The 18,662-nt window shown below is 35.3% G+C and overlaps 1 protein-coding gene across 2 annotated transcripts; it reads right to left on the bottom strand.

The window, feature by feature from the left end:
• Nucleotides 1-111: 111 nt before the first annotated feature.
• LOC117426689 (bile salt export pump-like) lies at nucleotides 112-17,750 on the bottom strand. Of its 2 annotated transcripts, XM_059033710.1 has the most exons (29): nucleotides 17,643-17,750; nucleotides 15,694-15,801; nucleotides 15,305-15,326; nucleotides 15,141-15,200; nucleotides 14,989-15,037; nucleotides 14,629-14,870; nucleotides 13,104-13,188; nucleotides 12,136-12,269; nucleotides 11,828-11,999; nucleotides 11,415-11,539; nucleotides 10,978-11,152; nucleotides 10,667-10,780; nucleotides 10,446-10,556; nucleotides 10,229-10,354; nucleotides 9,582-9,785; nucleotides 9,164-9,334; nucleotides 7,508-7,709; nucleotides 7,339-7,420; nucleotides 6,798-6,927; nucleotides 6,166-6,333; nucleotides 5,978-6,082; nucleotides 5,669-5,830; nucleotides 5,099-5,302; nucleotides 4,420-4,661; nucleotides 2,650-2,806; nucleotides 2,346-2,543; nucleotides 1,978-2,184; nucleotides 1,154-1,300; nucleotides 112-778 (listed from the first exon to the last, which is right to left on the bottom strand). In XM_059033710.1, exons 2-29 carry the CDS (start codon nucleotides 15,767-15,769, stop codon nucleotides 578-580), a joined length of 4,071 nt encoding a protein of 1,356 aa, XP_058889693.1. In that variant the 5' UTR covers nucleotides 15,770-15,801; nucleotides 17,643-17,750; the 3' UTR covers nucleotides 112-577. The 2 variants fall into 2 exon arrangements, with proteins under 2 accessions (XP_058889693.1, XP_034781124.2); XM_034925233.2 differs by lacking the exons at nucleotides 14,629-14,870; nucleotides 14,989-15,037; nucleotides 15,141-15,200; ... (1 more) ...; nucleotides 15,694-15,801; nucleotides 17,643-17,750 and adding an exon at nucleotides 13,377-13,534.
• Nucleotides 17,751-18,662: the final 912 nt, after the last annotated feature.

Below are 18,662 nucleotides of genomic sequence, written 5' to 3'. Positions count from 1 at the left end.
GGTCGTCTTCTCTTTAAGGGAACCAGGGTTACAGTAACTAACCTAACGTTTGTCAGGGTAGAGATGTTCTAAGCTTAACTGATGTTAACAGAAAAATGATGTACAGCACAGTGTGGTATTTCTATTTATTGAACACACAAATAAGTTTTTTTAGCCTAAAAGAAAACCAATTAGTTTCAGTTGACTGTTTTTAAATGTAAAAGTGATTACCATGCAACCAACCTTCACGACTTACAACAGTTTATAGTAGTTACCTTTTTTATAGTTCATTGAATGTTTACACTTTTTTAACAGAATAACATTAATAGCTTTTAATTAAAATCTATAATTGAATTAAGGATTACTTACAAGTATCTTCTAGTAAATAAAAGACTTTGTTTACATATCATAATGAGAAAGAGTCAGACCCTTTTATAGTAAAAGGTTATTAGTCAGGTGACATGACACTCATATCATTCACCTCTTATCTGGGCATCTGGACTTCGGATTTAAAGTATCTTGTTGAACACACTGATGGGTTCATTCTATTAATGCATCAGGTGTTCTATGTTACTCGGGAGCCCTGAGGTGTTACATATTAACTGATTGGAGCCCCAGTTGTGACAAGTTTGTAGTATGCTGTCTTTTTGGCCATGAGTTCTTTGTGTGTCCCTGCTTCAATAACAACCCCTTGAGACATGACAGCTATGATATCAGCATTCTGAATCGTGGACAGGCGGTGTGCAATGACAATGCAGGTCCGTCCTCGTCTAGCCTCATCCAGTGCTGCCTGGACAATCTGAAAGAAGAAACCATGTATTGTGAATGTGTAGTATGCATTTTCCAATTAGATGCATTACCAGACTTGCTTGTACTCACACACATACCTTCAAACAGACTCCTACAGGGTGTTTTGCATACCATAGATCAAATGAAGAAAAATCCTGTTATCCACAAACAATTATAATGGGGAAAATATTGTTCATCTACTGTCAGGAAGCAGACTTATATTGGAAGATGGGTGTCACATGATCTAGTCCAAAGGTCTCAGATGACCACCGATGGTTCCCAGCAACCAGTACAGCTGCACATCTCACAGTTCAGCTTGTGTCACTGAAAACCAGAGTGTCAAGGAGAATGTCTATGCAACTGTAATGTCATTATTTTGCGGTACCTTTTCACTTTCTGTGTCCAGTGCAGATGTGGCTTCATCCAATAAGAGGATTTTTGGATTCCTAACAATAGCTCTGGCTATAGCTATTCGCTGTTTCTGGCCCCGGGACAGTTGAGAACCTTGGGCACCAACTTGTGTTTCATATTTCTGTAGAAATAAAGCCCATATTGTTATCTTTGTTAAGCTGGTATACTGTACAAAGCTTTCCAATATGAAGAAAAAGTAAATCCCCAAACAATAACAAGCATTGCCTCCTGTGGCTCACTTCAAATAAAACAGTACCAAATTGGATGTTTATATTTGAGTGTTGTGAACTCATCCACTGAAAGCTGCTCAAAGCCGCCCAGAGGATATGTGGCTGATTAAAAACATCTCTAGTGTATCTGTGCTACACTGTGGTAGGGAAAGCTGTTTGTAGCAAGACTTTGAGATCACCAGTAAATCTCTGGTCTGAGCAGCTTTCAAGCAGGACCCAGGCCAACTGCTCGACAATATTAAGATGAACCAAGAGACCATATTAAGCATGGCACAGACGAGACAATTACATTTTACTTTAAGATTGTATTTTCATAATAAATACACAAAATTCTCGAATACATTATGTTACATCAACTTATGTGTATTTGGCCTTCTAACTATATTTCATATAAAAATGTTATTCCTAAAAAGGCTTAAAAAGTCTGGGGTTAAAATGTGAAAGATTAAATTAGGGATTATTTACAGAAATAAAGAGTCAACATACTGGTACTGCATAAGTCAAAAACTACCCATAAATAAATAAATAAATAAATAAATAAATAAATAAATAAAACTGGTTAACTTACATCTGGCAGAGTCAAAACAAAATCATGCAGGTAAGCCTTCCTGGCAGCAGCAAAGACTTCATCCATGGTGACTTCTCGAGTGTTGTCCCCATATTTAATATTCTCAGCAATGCTGCAGTCAAATAGCACAGGCTCTTGGGAAACTATTCCAATTTTAGACCTCAGGAATGGCACATTAACATTCTTTGACAAATGCCTGTCAATTAGCTACCAAAACACACAAAAAAGGTCAGATTGTTAAAACAGAATTACCATAGCCATAGTACAATATCGATGTTATCTTAAAAGCTAGAAATCAATGTGGCTTTGTAAGTTTGATTGTAAGACAACAAACAGTAAGGAGATGAAAAATCATTACAATAACTTACAACTTTTCCTTCCTCTGGGTCATAGAATCGCTCAAGTAGCTGAATGCTGGTGCTTTTTCCACATCCACTGCTTCCAACAAATGCTAAGGTCTGTCCAGGTTTCACAGACACTGAAAGACCTTTTAATACTTGAATATCAGGTCGAGCTGGATAGGTAAACTTGCAGGAAATAAAGTCAATCTCTCCTCTAAAGGAATCCTGTGAAATAATTTTGGTACAATTAGATTTGAAAAGAGGAATACCAGATGTTATTAGATAAACAAAGCTATATCGAATTAATTGATATGGACAAACAGTGTCTTACCCATTTTTCTCCCTGGCTGTTGTTTATGCTTATTTTGGGAACTCGGTCAAGCAACTTAAACAATTGTGCAGCTGCAATTTTAGCCTTAGCATAATCAGGAGTGAAAGAGGAGGCTTTTCCCAAAGCAGTTCCACTGATCACTACTGCAGATATTACTCTACAAAACAAAGAACATTACATGCTTTGTGATTAGAAATCATTTACGTTCAAAAGGTATTTATCTAAAAATATTGCCAACACTGTTCCAGTACATGTTGGGCCATATTCACCAAGCCTGACAGTAATTTAAGGATATAAAAAATTCAGTTGAACCACTTTTAGCTCAAACTTGCCCATGTGTTCTGCAAGCCATGTTTAAACTTAATTTCATGAATATGGCATGCTATGTTTTTAAATAGAAATTACTGTATATCCTTTATTACTTTCGAATGTACTTATCAAATAGATTATAGTTAAGGACACGATTTTAGCATGGTGATTTTTTTGTACATTTCACGGGCAAGTTGCGGAAAAAAAAAAAAAAGAACTCACAGAATGGGTCACAGAAAGGCCACCAAATAATGTAGGTTAGCTACATCAACATACACAAGAGCTTTTAAATTGTACAAAAAAAACAGTAATATAAAGACTATTGCTTTTGACTGCTGACAAGTTTAAATGTTACTTTAGAGTACAAAACTTACTTAAAGGTCCTTTCACACCAACGTAACATCCTTTCTTTTTTAATACTGTACAATGTAGCCTTTCACACCAGCCACATAGCGAAACAGACGGGGTCTGAAATAAACGGTGTTCCTACCTATTTCTCTGTGCGCATCCGGTGTAAATGTACACACACACACACATATATATTATATATATATACAAAATCAGCATGTCAAATAATTGTTTTTATTCATGTGTTCAAAATGTAACAATATATAAGTATTCTTCAATAATAAGAACGAGATTGCTTAATCTGGTTAAATTGGTTGTTTCTGAGTAGCCTACAGAGCACTCCCCCTTTAAAAATAAAAACAAACAAAAAAAAGAAAACAGAGAGTTGAAAAGTCAGATCACACAGGCAGGCACCGTGTTCAAGAAGTGGGGCATCAAAGATCAGAAAAAAGACTACAAAACAGATAAACCTCACATTTTAGCTACAGTTTGCAGGAAATAAAAAGAGATGTTCAACGGCAGTCTGAAGTATTTTATTTAACAATGTTTAGTTTTAGAGCAAGTGAGTATTTATTTTCAACAGACTACTTGGGTACACTACAGTGTATGAAAAAAAAGTTTCAAGAAGTATTAATTAATATTTTTTGAAGAAGCAAGCCTACTTTTATGTTTAAAAAAAGAAATTAACAAGTGCTGTATGTATGTGAAGATCACAATCGAGAGTTTACAGTACATCCGATCTGTGTTCATTTACATGCTTGCTCAGCTACAAAATACAAATCTAATTTGCTGACCTACATAGCTACACGTAAATGCTGTGTGCACACACAACCAAATAATTACAGATACTTGCAGGTTTGTATTTTCAGTGCATGACATACTGCATTTTTAAAGGAAATAAAGGAAGTGCCTAACCAAATGTGTTTTTACATTAATTTCCAAGATTTCACTGACTTGTTCAAATTCACGATTTTCACGATTTCCCTGACCGCCAAGTCTCTGTGACAAAATCGTATCTTTAATTATAGTTGTCAAAGAAGCCTTTATGGCTTTAATCCATACACAATCAAATTGCTAAATTGACTAGGGATCACAAAATGATACAAAACATACCTGAAAACCACAATGTAGTGGATTCCATCGTTGTTGACCAGATACCCTCCAAATCTAAATGAGGCTGCATATGCCATAAAGATGACACATTGTGCAAATGCAAAACAGACCCCGTACACAACAGCTTTCTTTTTAGCTGCTCTGTATGGTTCCTCTAGCTGTAGCTCATACAATTTAACAAACATGTTCTCCTTAGCCAGGCCTGCAATAGTTCGAATGTTTCCGAGAGCTTCGCTTGAAACCTGAATAAGCAGAAGCAAACATATTCGCAATTTACACAATTTACTCAAGAATATTGCTAATTAATTAAATCCATTAACATAACATTACAAAATTCCAAAAGTTAACTTAATATCACCATCATTCTTGTTGTATTTTGAACACGTTTAAATTGGACAATCTACCATTTTTGAAAATAAATAGTCAACCTTATATAAGTGCCTTGTAGTTTTCAATAAAGTGACTCATTTCTTTTAGCGAGTTGTGTATTTTGCTTTGCCAGATTGTATATGTATACCTGGGTAGGCGCAAGCTCTTTCTTTAGACTGTGAACCAGAGCTTGATACATAGGCCAAAATCCCACTGTGTTATCTAGATATGGGCCTCCGAAGCAGTATGGAAGCTCCTAAATGTTGATGCTGCTGAACGCTTGTCATCAGGTGTGAACGGCCAGGTTTACCTGTCCTGCGGTTTCCATGGCTTTCTTGTCTTGGTTTGCAAAACCTGTCAGCATTTTAGCCTGGAAAGCTCCAGACAGTCCAATTAATGGGAGGAAACAAATCACCACCAAACTTAATTTCCAGCTGAAGTAAAATGCAATTATCAGAGAGGCTCCAATATTGGTCAAAGAATTGACAATCATTCCGATCTGTGATCCAGTGGCCTAAACAAAATGGGAGAAAGTGGGTTGTGTTTAATATCAATTTCATATCCCTAAAAATAATATGCATACTCCAGTAGGATTTTTATTAAGTGCAGGTGAGGGAGTACCATGCTGCATGACTTGGTGTTTACAAATGTTATGTTGGCAGTTGGTACCTCCAGGTACAACTCTGTCATGTATCGCTACATTACTAAACAAACTGTGCTTAAGTATTCAATGTCGCAGCAATGAGTAGAGTTCATAAATCATGAATCACACATGGTGCATGAATAGTTTTCTTTACAGAAAGAGGTACCGGTATACACAAGTTTCTTGTTGTGTAATTTTCTTGTTGCATATGCCGGAAAAGTAAGCACTTCAGCTCACCCCTTGGACCTGGGAAGCATCAGTGGCGAGTCTTGTAGTTAAAGCACCTGGACTGTTTCTGGGATCATCAAACCAGCCAATCTCCTGCCCCAGCATTGCCTGGAAGCCAAGCTTACGAAGTCTCCTTGTGAGCAGTTCACCAGATTTCCCGAAAGCATAACCCTTTAAAATGAATACAGTGCATGTAGGTGGGGATTAATTAATTTGACAGTTAAAGAATACCCAATCATTTAAGCTATCTATGTAAATAATAATAATAATAATAATAATAATGCCAGTACTTATTGCTATGTACAAGTGTGTGATTACCTGTAAAAACTGTGTGAAGAAAGCTACAACAGCAACAATAACAAAAACCAAACATATTCCACTAATTTGATTTTTTTGCTTTTCCAGGTTGGGTATAGAAAATGTCTGTAACATAAAATGAAAATGAAAGTTACTTTAACACATTTATTAAACCTTTCTAGTAGACTTTTAGATTTTTAGTTTCTTACCCCAAGAATCTCGCTAAATAAAACTGCATAGATTGGATTCACAGCACCATTCACTGCAGCACCAAAAGTACCAAACAACATGTAGGGCCATTCTGGTGCATTGTATTTCAAAATCCGAGCTACTGGTGCAGGTTCAATGTTCACTCTTTCGGCTACATCCTCTGTATCCTGTCACAATACATTGGATGGTAGATACATTTGGATTTTAAAAGCTTTAAAATAATTTCTGTTCAACAAGAACGTGGATGCAAAAGTTATTATGTTTTGAGTATGGTTACAGTGGTGGGGTTGCCTTTGCATGGGACAACTGCTGTTCTTCATCTCTGGGCTGATTGAAATCTAGCCAATTGAGTTCTGAGAGTCAGTAATCAATTTGCACTGAAACAATTGGTACTGAAATAAAATCACTACACATCTGTGTCTATTGGTTTTTAATTAAGTCCACAATAGTTTTCATCTTTGTTCCAGATTGTTGTGGAAATTCCAGTGTAACTATTAAAGCTAGTATTACATATACATGTAATGTGCAAATATTGTTTAAAATATTAAGAAGAAGAAGAAGAAGAAGAAGAAGAAGAAGAAGAAGAAGAAGAAGAAGAAGAAGAAGAAGAAGAAGAAGACGACAGACATACCATTTCTTCCTCGTCCTCGATGTCAAGGCCATCACTGCTATCAACAGGTAAACTAAAATCAACATTTCCAGAAATAGTTGGAGGAAATGCGTTTGATAGCTGTGATTTCGATCGCAGACGCAGAGAGTTCCTACAAATAGACAAACATAAGACTTTTAACTAGAAAGTTAAAACTTCAGTTACAGTAATATTAGAATTATGATCAGAAAAGTGGATTCATATGCCTAAAAGAAACATACAAACAAAATACCAAACATCACAAGAAAAATATTTTGTAGTCAAGTTGTCGTCCTATATGAATTGGCACACGGAACATAACTATATAATGTTGGTGAAATCTGTGAATTCATCTTCATTGAGTGACTTCATGAAATGGTCATGACTGCAATTTTGTATTTGAATGCAATGAATTTTAAAGTGTGTCTTTACAGTTGTGATCGGCATGCATTTCATTAGGACAGCAGGGTTAAGACTATAGATCAGTTTGGACTACTGGGTTCATATAAGCTGGTCTATTGTATCATAACATTGATTTTTGTACCTGAAACTGGATCGGTAACCTCCTTCACTAAGTCTTCTAACTCGTTCTATTGTTGGGTCCTCGATATCTTCATTTGCAGCCACTGAGAAATAATTTTGAATTATGTGTTACAAGTTTTCTGGCAGGTTACTAATTGAATGATGTTAAATATATATTTTACAAAGCATACTTTTCTTTGGCTTTTCACTTATGGTGTCACTGCCTTGGTTCTGCAAAGTGACCAAAGTGAAATAAACCCCTTTTCTTTCCAGCAGGTCTTTGTGTGTTCCTTTCTCCACAGCTTTCCCACGCTCAAATCCAATGATGACATCTGCATTTCTGATTGTGGATAAGCGGTGGGCTATAGAAATTGTTGTTCTACCCACACGAACCTAAATAACACAGAAAAACAATTGAAGACTTATTGAACAAGCACACAATTATGAAAAGAAAACATGTTTTACAATTACAGTAAACAAATTATAATCATAATCTATCTGAAGTCACATGTGGTGTCCCGCAGGTCTCCGTTGTAGGACCGATTTTGTTTTCTTTATATATGCTACCCTTGGGCAATATTGTTCGCAAACATGTTGTAAACTTTCACTTCTATGCCGATGACACCCAACTATACCTATCTGTGAAACCAGGTGACACTGTAGCCATAAATAATCTGACTACATGCCTTACTGACATTAAGCTATGGATGTAAAAAAACCTCCTATTGTCAAACTCAGATAAAACAGAGGTAATGTTGCTAGGTTAAAAAAAACAATTAAATAAGATCAACCTTTGTGCATCTACTGGAAACATCTTCCCTTTTGCACTGAAGACTGAAATGAGAAACTTGGGTGTACTTTTTGACCCAGTTCTTTCTTTCGAACCTCATATTAGGAGAGTAACTAAAGTGTCTTTCTTTCATCTTAGAAATATTTCCAAAATAAGATGTTCTCTTTCACTACAAGACACAGAGAGACTGATGCATGCCTTTGTAACATCTAGAACTGATTATTGTAATTGTCTATTCTCCGGCATTCCAAGTCAAGTTTTATCCCGTATGCAACTTGTACAAAATGCTGCTGCCAGGATTTTAACTAAAACAAGAAAGTATGACCATATTACACCGGTATCGGCAGCCCTACATTGGCTTCCAGTTAGGTTTCGGGCTGATTTTAAGCTTCTGCTTATAACCTACAAAGCTTTACATGATCTGGCTCCCTCTTACCTGAATGATCTTCTAATTCCATATGTTCCTAGGCAGCCTCTCCGATCCCATTATACCAGGCTGCTCACTATTCCCAAAATTGTAAAAACTAGCATTGGTGGCAGAGCTTTCAGTTACAGGGCCCCTAAATTATGGAAAGATTTCCCCATTTCTGTAAGGGAAGCACCAACGGTTGCAGCTTTTAAAATAGACTGATGACACATTTCATTGCATTCTTATTGTTTTATTGATCTTGTTTTTATTTCCTTCTGTTTTATCTGTTTATTTATGCATTTACTCTCCTGCTCATGTATTTTCATTTACTGTGTTTATTGTATTTCCTGCTTGTATTTTCTGTTTTAGCCATGTAAAGCGTTTTGAGGCATTGTTTTTGTGAAAGGTGCTATATTAAATAAAGGTTGATTGATAATCAACAAATACTTAAGAATAATCTTTCAGTTCCCTAAACCTAGATAGACAATTACTCAAGTCCCCTGACTGTTCAGACAGATTGTTGCAAAGATTTGGTCCGGTATAGCCAAAGGTAATCCTCTTTCTTGGAACCTGTAAATTCAGTGATGCAACTGTATGCAGGAAATGGGAAATGTGTTGTGGCTGGAACATAGAAACAAGTAGGTACACCTTATCAAGAGCCTCCTGAACCACAGCTTCACTCTCATTGTCGAGTGCAGAGGTTGCCATGTCCAGCAGCAGAATCCTGGGGTTCCTCACAAGAGCTCGAGCGATGGCTATTCTCTGTTTCTGCCCTCCACTCATCTGACCCCCACCCTCACCAACCAGAGTGTCGAATTTCTGTCAAAAATAATGTAATAAACAGATTTACTCTTGAAACTTTACTGCTTCTGTTTTGTGCAAAATTATTTACAAATACTATTACAACTAGTAATTCTATTGCAATTACTAGAAATAAAGGATAATTGCTATACCATAGCTATATTATTGTATGAATTATAAAACATTACTATCCACTATTTGTCTCATATAATGCAATTACAGGATTACAGGACGCCATGTTTTCTATTTTCTTTATAAACATTACCTGTGGCAAATCCGTGATGAAGTTATAGGCATTGGCCTCCTTTGTTGCTTGAATGATCTCTTCCATTGACACATTCTCTCGCCCATATCGGATATTCTCAGCTATTGTTGTCGAAAACAAAACAGGTTCCTGTTCCACAATACCAATCAATGAACGCAGCCATGGGATATTTAGACTACGTATGTCATGGCCATCCAGAGTGACCTGCACAACAATGTATTTTAGTTAATCATTGCATATTTAAGTCATATCTGCCAAGGGCTGTAGGTCCATTAATTAGTATACTTATTAAACCTGAAGTGGAATGATCCATGAGGACCAGAATTGCCCACTCTTAACATTCTGTTGTTCATAATCCCTTCAAAAACAACAGTTTTTAATTTAAATGTTCAATTTCAAAAGGTATGATTTGGTTGTATTGGTGTGGATGATAAACAGAGTAACATATTTCCAACTAATGGATTCTATTCAGCTGCTGTGAACTTGTTCCCTAAGCATTTGAAAACTACATTCACGTTGCTGGCTAAAATAATATTTTCACATCCAATCAATGAACTTGCAATTGCTGACAGCTCTTTGTTGCCACACTGCAGTGTCAACTGTAGCAACAGGATCTAACATAGACAAATAAAATGTATGTTAATTACCATTCCTTCCCAAGGGTCATAAAATCTCTGGATGAGCTGCACCGTGGTACTTTTCCCAGCTCCACTTGACCCAACAAATGCGGTTGTTTCTCCAGCTTTAACAACCATGCTTAGCTTATCTAAAATCTAAACAACACAAAAATACATTTTGTATTTGTATCTTTTTTTCCAGTCTATATTTAAAGTATAATACAACAAAAACAAATACAGTACCTACCTTCACTTCTGGTCTGGATGGATAATGGAAAGTGATGTTATGGAATTCAATGTTGCCTTTCACGTTTTCTAATTTGTGTCCCTCCTCTGAAAAACAGTCAATTTCAGGTTCCTTCACGAAAAAAAAGCAAAAAGGGGATTGACAGAGTGAACTACAATATATATGGCTGTCTTATTTTAACAGATAAAGTAAATACAGCCACTGTTACAAAGCATTCTTACCCTGTCAACTGTTTCAAAGATAATTCGTGCTGCACCTCTGCCCGAGGCGAATGCTTCCAAGCATGGAGAAGCCTGGCCAAGATTCATAGCTGCCATCAGCACTCCAAAAAACACCTAGTCATATAAAGGCTTTGTGTCAGTGATAGTGCATATCATCTCAATCAACCTTTTATAAAACTACAGCACTGTGAAACACACATTCGGGCTATTTCTGAAACATCACATCAAACAAACCACACGATCCAGAAAAAGATCGAAGAGTCATTAATTCAATTAAAAGATCATAGCTGGTAATGCATGTTATGCAATACCTGTATTAGGCCTCCTGGAGTCAGTTCCTTTTCATCTATTACCAGCTTTGATCCATACCAAAATGCCAGGGCATAGCAGAGAAAGATAACAGACCACAGATATCCTTGAAAAAGTCCTATAATCGTTCCTTTCTTAACACCCCAGGTTTGAGCTTCCGTCAGGTTTCTGTCATACCTAAAGCAAGATGAAAGATTATTGAACTAGTCTTAGGTAGACGAAAAGTAAATCTATCTTACTGCACGTGTTGCAGTGTAGACTGTACAGTAGATGTGTTTTTTTGTCTTTTAATGGACGATGGTTTCAACATTATGTTGGAGCAGAGTATTACTTCAACGTTGTGGAAAATATGAATGTATTTGTTGGTTGAAATGTTTCAGATGGCTTATCTCAAACTGTGTAACTTTAAATTCAACTGCAAACAAATACAAAACTTCACCTTTCTACTTCTTTCTGCTCTCCACCAAATGCAGCCACTGTTCTTAGAGAAGAAAGTACCTCGTCTGCAACAGCACCAGCCTTGGCATAGGCTTTGAGCTCATGACCAGTCAATTTGGCAACAGCCTTAAAGAAAACAGAATAAATCAAATGCATGTATATCTGTCTGTCAGCGTTGCTTTTTTGGGAAAACTTATTTTAAAGTAATGCCATATTTCTCAAAAAGGGTAGAATCATGACCTGTTAATAGTTCTGTCAGTGTTGGCAAAATAAGAATGGACAACGAAGAATTCCAGAGACAACTACTAACTCTGGCTATTAATGCTTAGCATTTTCTATTTGTATTACGAATTATCATTTTAAAAACACTTGTATTCATTGTATGTGTAAATAATACAAAGGAAACACAATTACCATCGCCATTAATCCAGCTCCCAAACCGATGAGAGGGCTGACTGCTATGACAACAAGGGTCAGTTTCCAGCCACCAATGAAACCAACCATGAATCCAAAGAAAAATGTAGATATGCGCTCCATGAAGATTGACACTTGGTCAGCAATCGCATTGTTGATTTTGTTGATGTCACTGTGAGGATAAGCAATTATTAAAACCACTGATACCAACGGCATTATTTTTAATAAACAGTATAGCCCAAATATCACAGTCAGTACACACGGAAAAGACGATCAATAAATACAAATGACGAAAATATTATACTTGCTCTGAAATTCTTGTATTTAACTCTCCAACTGAATTGCAATCAAACCAACCAATCTCCATTCTCATTATTTTTCGAAAATATGCTTTTCTTATTCGTTGTACTTGACGAGCTGCAGCTGTGACCCAGAAAGCAATCTAAAAAGAACAAGAATATCAAATCAATTACTGGGGCTTAATTATTGGGGATGTTATATTAGGGTATGCTTTAACATTGTGCTAAGAGATGGCAGCTTGTTAAGTTTCCCCCTTTAGGAAATGTGAATGTGAAATATATGCTGTTTCTACACGTTGGTTGGCACTAAGATTTTAAAACATTAATTATTTTCCAAAATGCAGATCAGGTTTAAAATCTATATTTTTTTACTTCTGTAAAATAGGGATGATTACATCGCCCCAGTAATTCTGCAGTGAGAGGATTAACAGAAATTGCTTTTTATATAACTTTATCAAACTTGTGATACCAAATTAGTAACAGGTATGTTTTTTTCTTAGAAAAAATGTGCATTGCAAGTGCTTTATCTTTAGGTTGTAGAGCTTGATAAGTCACATAGTTCAAAAAGAGTATTGTTATCTATGCATTACTGTTTCATTTATCAGTCAAAAAAGAAAAATTTGACCCTTAGGTTTTGACCCTTGAGTTGCATGCAGATTTTTTTTCATCTAAATCCTAAACTTTAGACATGACCTTTTTTTAACATAACACAATACAAAAAAAACACAACACTTTGACAACTATTACACAATGCCATCAACTTTTGTGTTTAGTTCAGTGTTGTTCAACAATAATGAATTTGGAACAGTGGTAAACTGCATGCAGACTCATTACACCATGCCTAATGTTAAAAACTGCCACCAAACCAAAAATATAAAACCAAAGCTTCATTTAACTAGGTCAGTTAAAGTCCCCCCGCCCCGGTTGTTTCATCAGCCCTGCATCGTATATTGAAATTCCAATGGCGTTTAACTTACTTGAAAGTAGCTTACAATAAGAACTCCGACTCCAATGCCAACATAGTAATATGCAAATAGGGTCATTTCTGCTTCAACATCCACCCTGTTTATGAGAGACAAAAGTAATATTCACTTAGTATAGAATAGTGCTAAAGATATCGTTTAGACTGAATACATTTACATTACCACACATCATTTGCAATTTAAATGTATCAACAAGTACAAAAAAAGTATATAATGGAGCCAAACTGCATTCTGTTCATAGGTGGGAAAAATCATAGTAATACAAACAATTGGTCTGGAACATAGCATTGGTAAAAGATGAATTGATTGGACTGATGAAGACTGTATCTTCAGAACTTCTGGTCCACATTTTCTGAAACTATTCATTTTGTATGGCAACTCTCCTTGGGTTGTGAATGTTTTGCGTAAAATCGCAAGTTAGTGAAATCTAAGAGTTGCGGAGAAACTGTAATTATCGCAGCGCTGCGGAAATGAATAAATTAACAGGAATTGACACAGGAAATCAACCGCACCTCTCTCTCTTGAGGTATATATCCATCGCAGCTTTTTTGCAGAATGAAGACACATTGTTTGGGCTTGACGAGGCATAGCCCCAGCACCTTGTCAGCTACGAAATTTAATTGTTTGCTCTCAACACCGTTGTATCCATTTTGCAAGTTCTTGCGTGAGCTAAACAGAGACAGTCCACTGCCAGGGACATTTAATGAATTTACCATTCACGTGCCATAAAAATGACACTGACTGCGAAAGAAGGACTGCGACTCTTGTCATTTTTTATACACAAATGAAATAAGCTAACATGATTTGAAATAACGTCTTGAACGATACAAGCAAACATTAATTTCAGTAAACACGATGTGTGTATCTTTTCTTTATTTATTTATTTTTAATCACTCGACCTTCTGGAGTCATCTGGATGCCTTTCCACTTTTTATTTAATTTTAAACCGTTTAAATGCCAAACCATAACAAAACACAGAATAATAGTGCATATACATAGAGCAAAAAAGTGGACGGGCAAAATTTGTGTGTGTCCTCGTCGATATATATATATATATATATATATATATATATATATATATATATATATATATATATATATATATATATATATGTGTGTGTGTGTGTGTCCTGCATTTGCCTTTAATTTATTTTTCTGCACATACTGCTTTGCATATATGGTGTAGAATACGTGATTATAAAATCTAACACCAGAGTATGTACAATACTCTTTCAAATAAACTTGTTATGATTTAGAATTATTGTCATTGCACCTCTTTCTTTACAAATTAAGCACTGGTAATTAGTATTGTTTAAAATAGATCACAAATAAATTTAATGTTTGAGTTTGAAATAAACCAAAATGTTGTTATGTTTAATCAAAGTATAAATCGACTAAGGACTTCTTCAGTAGACAAGCTAAAGAATGTTATAAGGGGTATTTAAAAAAAAAAACTATTATATCATCCTAAACAGGTGGCAAGTCATATATGTTCAGGTCGGTATTAAACATCACTCACCCACAGTATATGGTGGTATTTTCTGCTATTTCATATATAGAGCCATTTTTCCAACTGATGGTACTGTTGATGCATGTTTTATTAGGATCTTTCAGTTCCTGAACTTCCAGTTCGTATGCCACAAATGTGTCGGTCATCATCCCATACACCAGCAACATAAGAGGGGAGGCTGCCCCATGCACCAGTGCACAGAATCCCCCAGTTACCATCATGATTACATCAGTGCCAGACGCAAAACGAAACTGGAGAACAAAAAACAGATTACATATTAAACATATAGTGCATATCTAGTGTTCTGTTTAGTAGGATAACTCATACAGTAGATTTGTTTGAAAATATTAAACAAAAACCAAAAATTACCAGCTGAAAAAATCCAACGGCAGTCTCCTTTTCTTTCTTCTTCTTAGGCCTGTTGATAGGACGCAAAAAAAAAAAGCATGAAATAGTAGCAACAGGTTCTTAAACTTATTTCATAACAGTTCCAGTACATCTGCATTGGATGTGAGTCTTACATTTCGTCCCCTTTGGCATCCTGTCCTGGAAAAAACGGTCCATTCATCTTGTGAAAAGCCCTAAAGAAGAAAGCATGCAGTAGTCATGAAGGAATACATTGAAGTGTTTATTAAGTAAAATAAATTGATGTGTATTAATGTTGTTAGACTAAGAAAAAGCTTACCCGTTTTCATTTTGTATGCCATCTGCAATTAATTGAAAATACTTAATAAAGCATAAAGTATAATTAATTATTAGTTTTATATTTGTCTTATTACATTTTAATTAATCTATTAGGTACCAATATACTATATATAAATTATAGCTTATGGGGTTGAGGAGCCATGGAGTTTTGACTTCATAGTATGAAACTCCTAGCAAAGTTACTGTAGTAAACAATATGATAAGTTTTCACTTAAGTTCCCTTAGCACATTAGGGTTAGGGTGCAATTTCAGTGTTTTTGTAGCTGGCACAAGAGTCTTTAATTGACATACATTTGACTGGAAAAAGTAGTTTTAAAGTTGAAGCAAAACATTCTCTTATATTCGTGACCAAATGTCATTATGCAGTACCTTTTTCTTTCAATTCAAATGCTTTATTGACTTCTCCATTTGTTTGTATGCTTTGAAGATGAGCAGGGTCCTTCATTTCTAGTTATTTTTTCCGGCAGGTTATCTAAACTGAAGAAGACAGAGGCAAGTTCTCTATTACAAAAGCAATGTGCTTTAAATAAGTTTGCACCACTGTATAATCTTACTCCATACTGGATCAGCTGAAACGTAAATATTGGATCAGTTGAAATGTAAAGCAGTGTTGAATTTATAACTTGTTTGATTTCAAGATTGAGATGAGTCTGTCCCTGATTTATTATTTTTGGCATTACAGTATATTGGCATTGTGTTAAAATGTGGAAGGACTTATTGTATATCAATAAATCTTAATATGTTTTTTTTACAAAATCCACTGTGATGTATAACCAAAAAACAACAAGCAAGTACTTGTGTTCCACCAAACAGTTCTTGAATGATAACTAAATGTTTACAGTTGGTAAGTTAATTTCGATAAGGCATGGGACTCCTTTGATGCAATCTTTACCAGTTCATTGGGAATATGCAATAAAAAAACAAAAAAAAACTTGCAGGCACTTGTTCATAAAATAGAAGGGTTGAAATGAAATTTCAAAGGATTATATGGCAACTAATCATTTATTACTCTAATAGCCTTGAACAGAACATAGATTGTACATAAGAACATAACAACATAAGAAAGGTTACAAATGAGAGGAGGCCATTCGGCCCATCTTGCTCGTTTGGTTGTTAGTAGCCTATTGATCCCAGAATCTCATTAAGCAGCTTCTTGAAGGATCCAGCTTCAACAACATTACTGAGGAGTTGGTTGCAGACTCCCACAATTCTCTGTGTAAAAATGTGCCTCCTATTTTCTGTTCTGAATGCCCCTTTATCTAAACTCCATTTGTCACCCCTGTTTCTTTTTTCAGGTTGAAAAAGTCCCCTGGGTTGACATTGTCAATACCTTTTAGAATTTTGAATGCCTGAATCAGATTGTCGCATAGTCTTCTTTCTTCAAGACTGCATAGATTCAATTATTTTAGCCTGTCTGCATATGACATGCCTTTTAAACCAGGAATAATTCTGGGCGCCCTTCTATGCACTCTTTCTAGAGCAGCAATATTATTTTTGTAACAAGGTGACCAGAACTGAACACAATATTCTAGTTGAGGTCTTACTAATGCATTGTAAAGTTTTAGCATTACTTCCCTTGATTTAAATTTAACGCTTTTCACTATATATCTGAGCATTTTGTTGGCCTTTTTTATAGCTTCCCCATATTGCCTAGATGAAGACATTTCTGAGTCAACATATACTCCTACATCTTTTTCATAGGTTCCTTCTTCAATTTCAGCATCTCCCATACGATATTTATAATGCACACTTTTATTGCCTGCATTCAGTACTAGCACTATAACAGCTACTACTATAAACAGTTTAGAAAAGAAACCATGCTTATTTTGGACTAAATGTATTGGAATATTCAAGTTCTTCTAACTATACTTCTAAAAGCTGCATATGTGTGCAAAACAGTGACCTCAGAAGTGTTCTCTCCTTTTTCTTACCTCTATGAATATTTGATGAATGCAATTTAAAATAATAATAATAATAATAATAATAATAATAATAATAATAATAATAATAATAATAATAATAATAATAAAGTAAAGCATACTAGTTTCCATTAAAAAAATAAATAGTACATCTTTACATCAATATGTTTTAAATAATACTATTGCTAGAATTATTTTAACAAGAAACTACTCAGAACAATAATTCAAATACCCCTTCATATAACTAAGTTCTAGAATTTCATACCATTACAATAGTTTTGTTCCTCTCAGTCAAACTACCTTTGCTTTCTTACTTGTTTCAAAAGAAGGGTCCATTGAAATACATAGCAACAGCATTATACTGTATTAAAACTAATATGAATAAATTAGATCACATACCTTTTTAACACTTTGCTGCCTATTCCAAGTCCACAGCACAACCTCTTGACAACAAAGATAAACTGAAATCTTCTCTCATGTAGAAATGCCTCATTGAACAAACATTTCTTCCAGCACCTGTTGGAACAATATCTCCTGGGGTATTAAGAAGATAGGAGACTGCCTCTGACTTCCTTGAATTTAATCCATTGAGTCAGTTGACCTTTAACAACCACTGATAAGTCACTCCATTAAGCACCTTAAATTGTGCTTTATTAATCTCTATCCCGTGACCCTTGAACTTAAGCATGCTTACTGAATATCTCTCTTCTTAACTTTAATATAGAAACATGATTGATCTTTATTTTTAAGAACCTCAACAAGAACTCAATTTTTATTTGGCTTCTTTTGTGAGTAACAATGGTCTGAGATTAAACATACAAATTCCACCAGCTCTGGCGAAGTTGTACTAATGTTTCAGGCTAATGGATCCTCCATTATTGTAAATGTGTCCAAACTGTTAACAGCTAACATAGGGGTCGAACTTGTAGGGTAACATGTAACAAAGGAACCCATTATCATCCATCATCCATCATATTCCAAGTTGCCATTAAGGGCCAATTAATATGGTAAATATATTAACTATTATATTATGTTTAATTGCGAGACATTACCAGTACAGTAGTCTTTGTGTTTAGTTCTTCTAAGAGAACACTTCACCTTAGAGAACAGCCCTGTGGTGAAACAAAATTTTCACACATACATATAAAGCACATAGAGAGAGGCCAACATTCAAGATAAAAGGTGACTTTTATAGTAGTATACTTTAATTGGTCCTTTAAGCAGTTATGTCTGTTTTGAGTCTTACTAATACCATTCACTGTCTAGTTATTTGTCTTTTAATTTAACCATTGTTTTTGTTGCAAAAGCTCTTATCAAATAATTCTTCGAATCTCTTCAATGTCACTTCTGACATACAGTAATTGCTTCATGAGAGCACAGCATAGCAGGTTCAATGACCACAAGGCTGTTACTTCTAAT

Source organism: Acipenser ruthenus, chromosome 11 (genome assembly GCF_902713425.1).
Source record: "Acipenser ruthenus chromosome 11, fAciRut3.2 maternal haplotype, whole genome shotgun sequence".
NCBI classification, from domain to species: domain Eukaryota; kingdom Metazoa; phylum Chordata; class Actinopteri; order Acipenseriformes; family Acipenseridae; genus Acipenser; species Acipenser ruthenus.
This window is presented reverse-complemented; position numbering and strand designations above follow the sequence as displayed.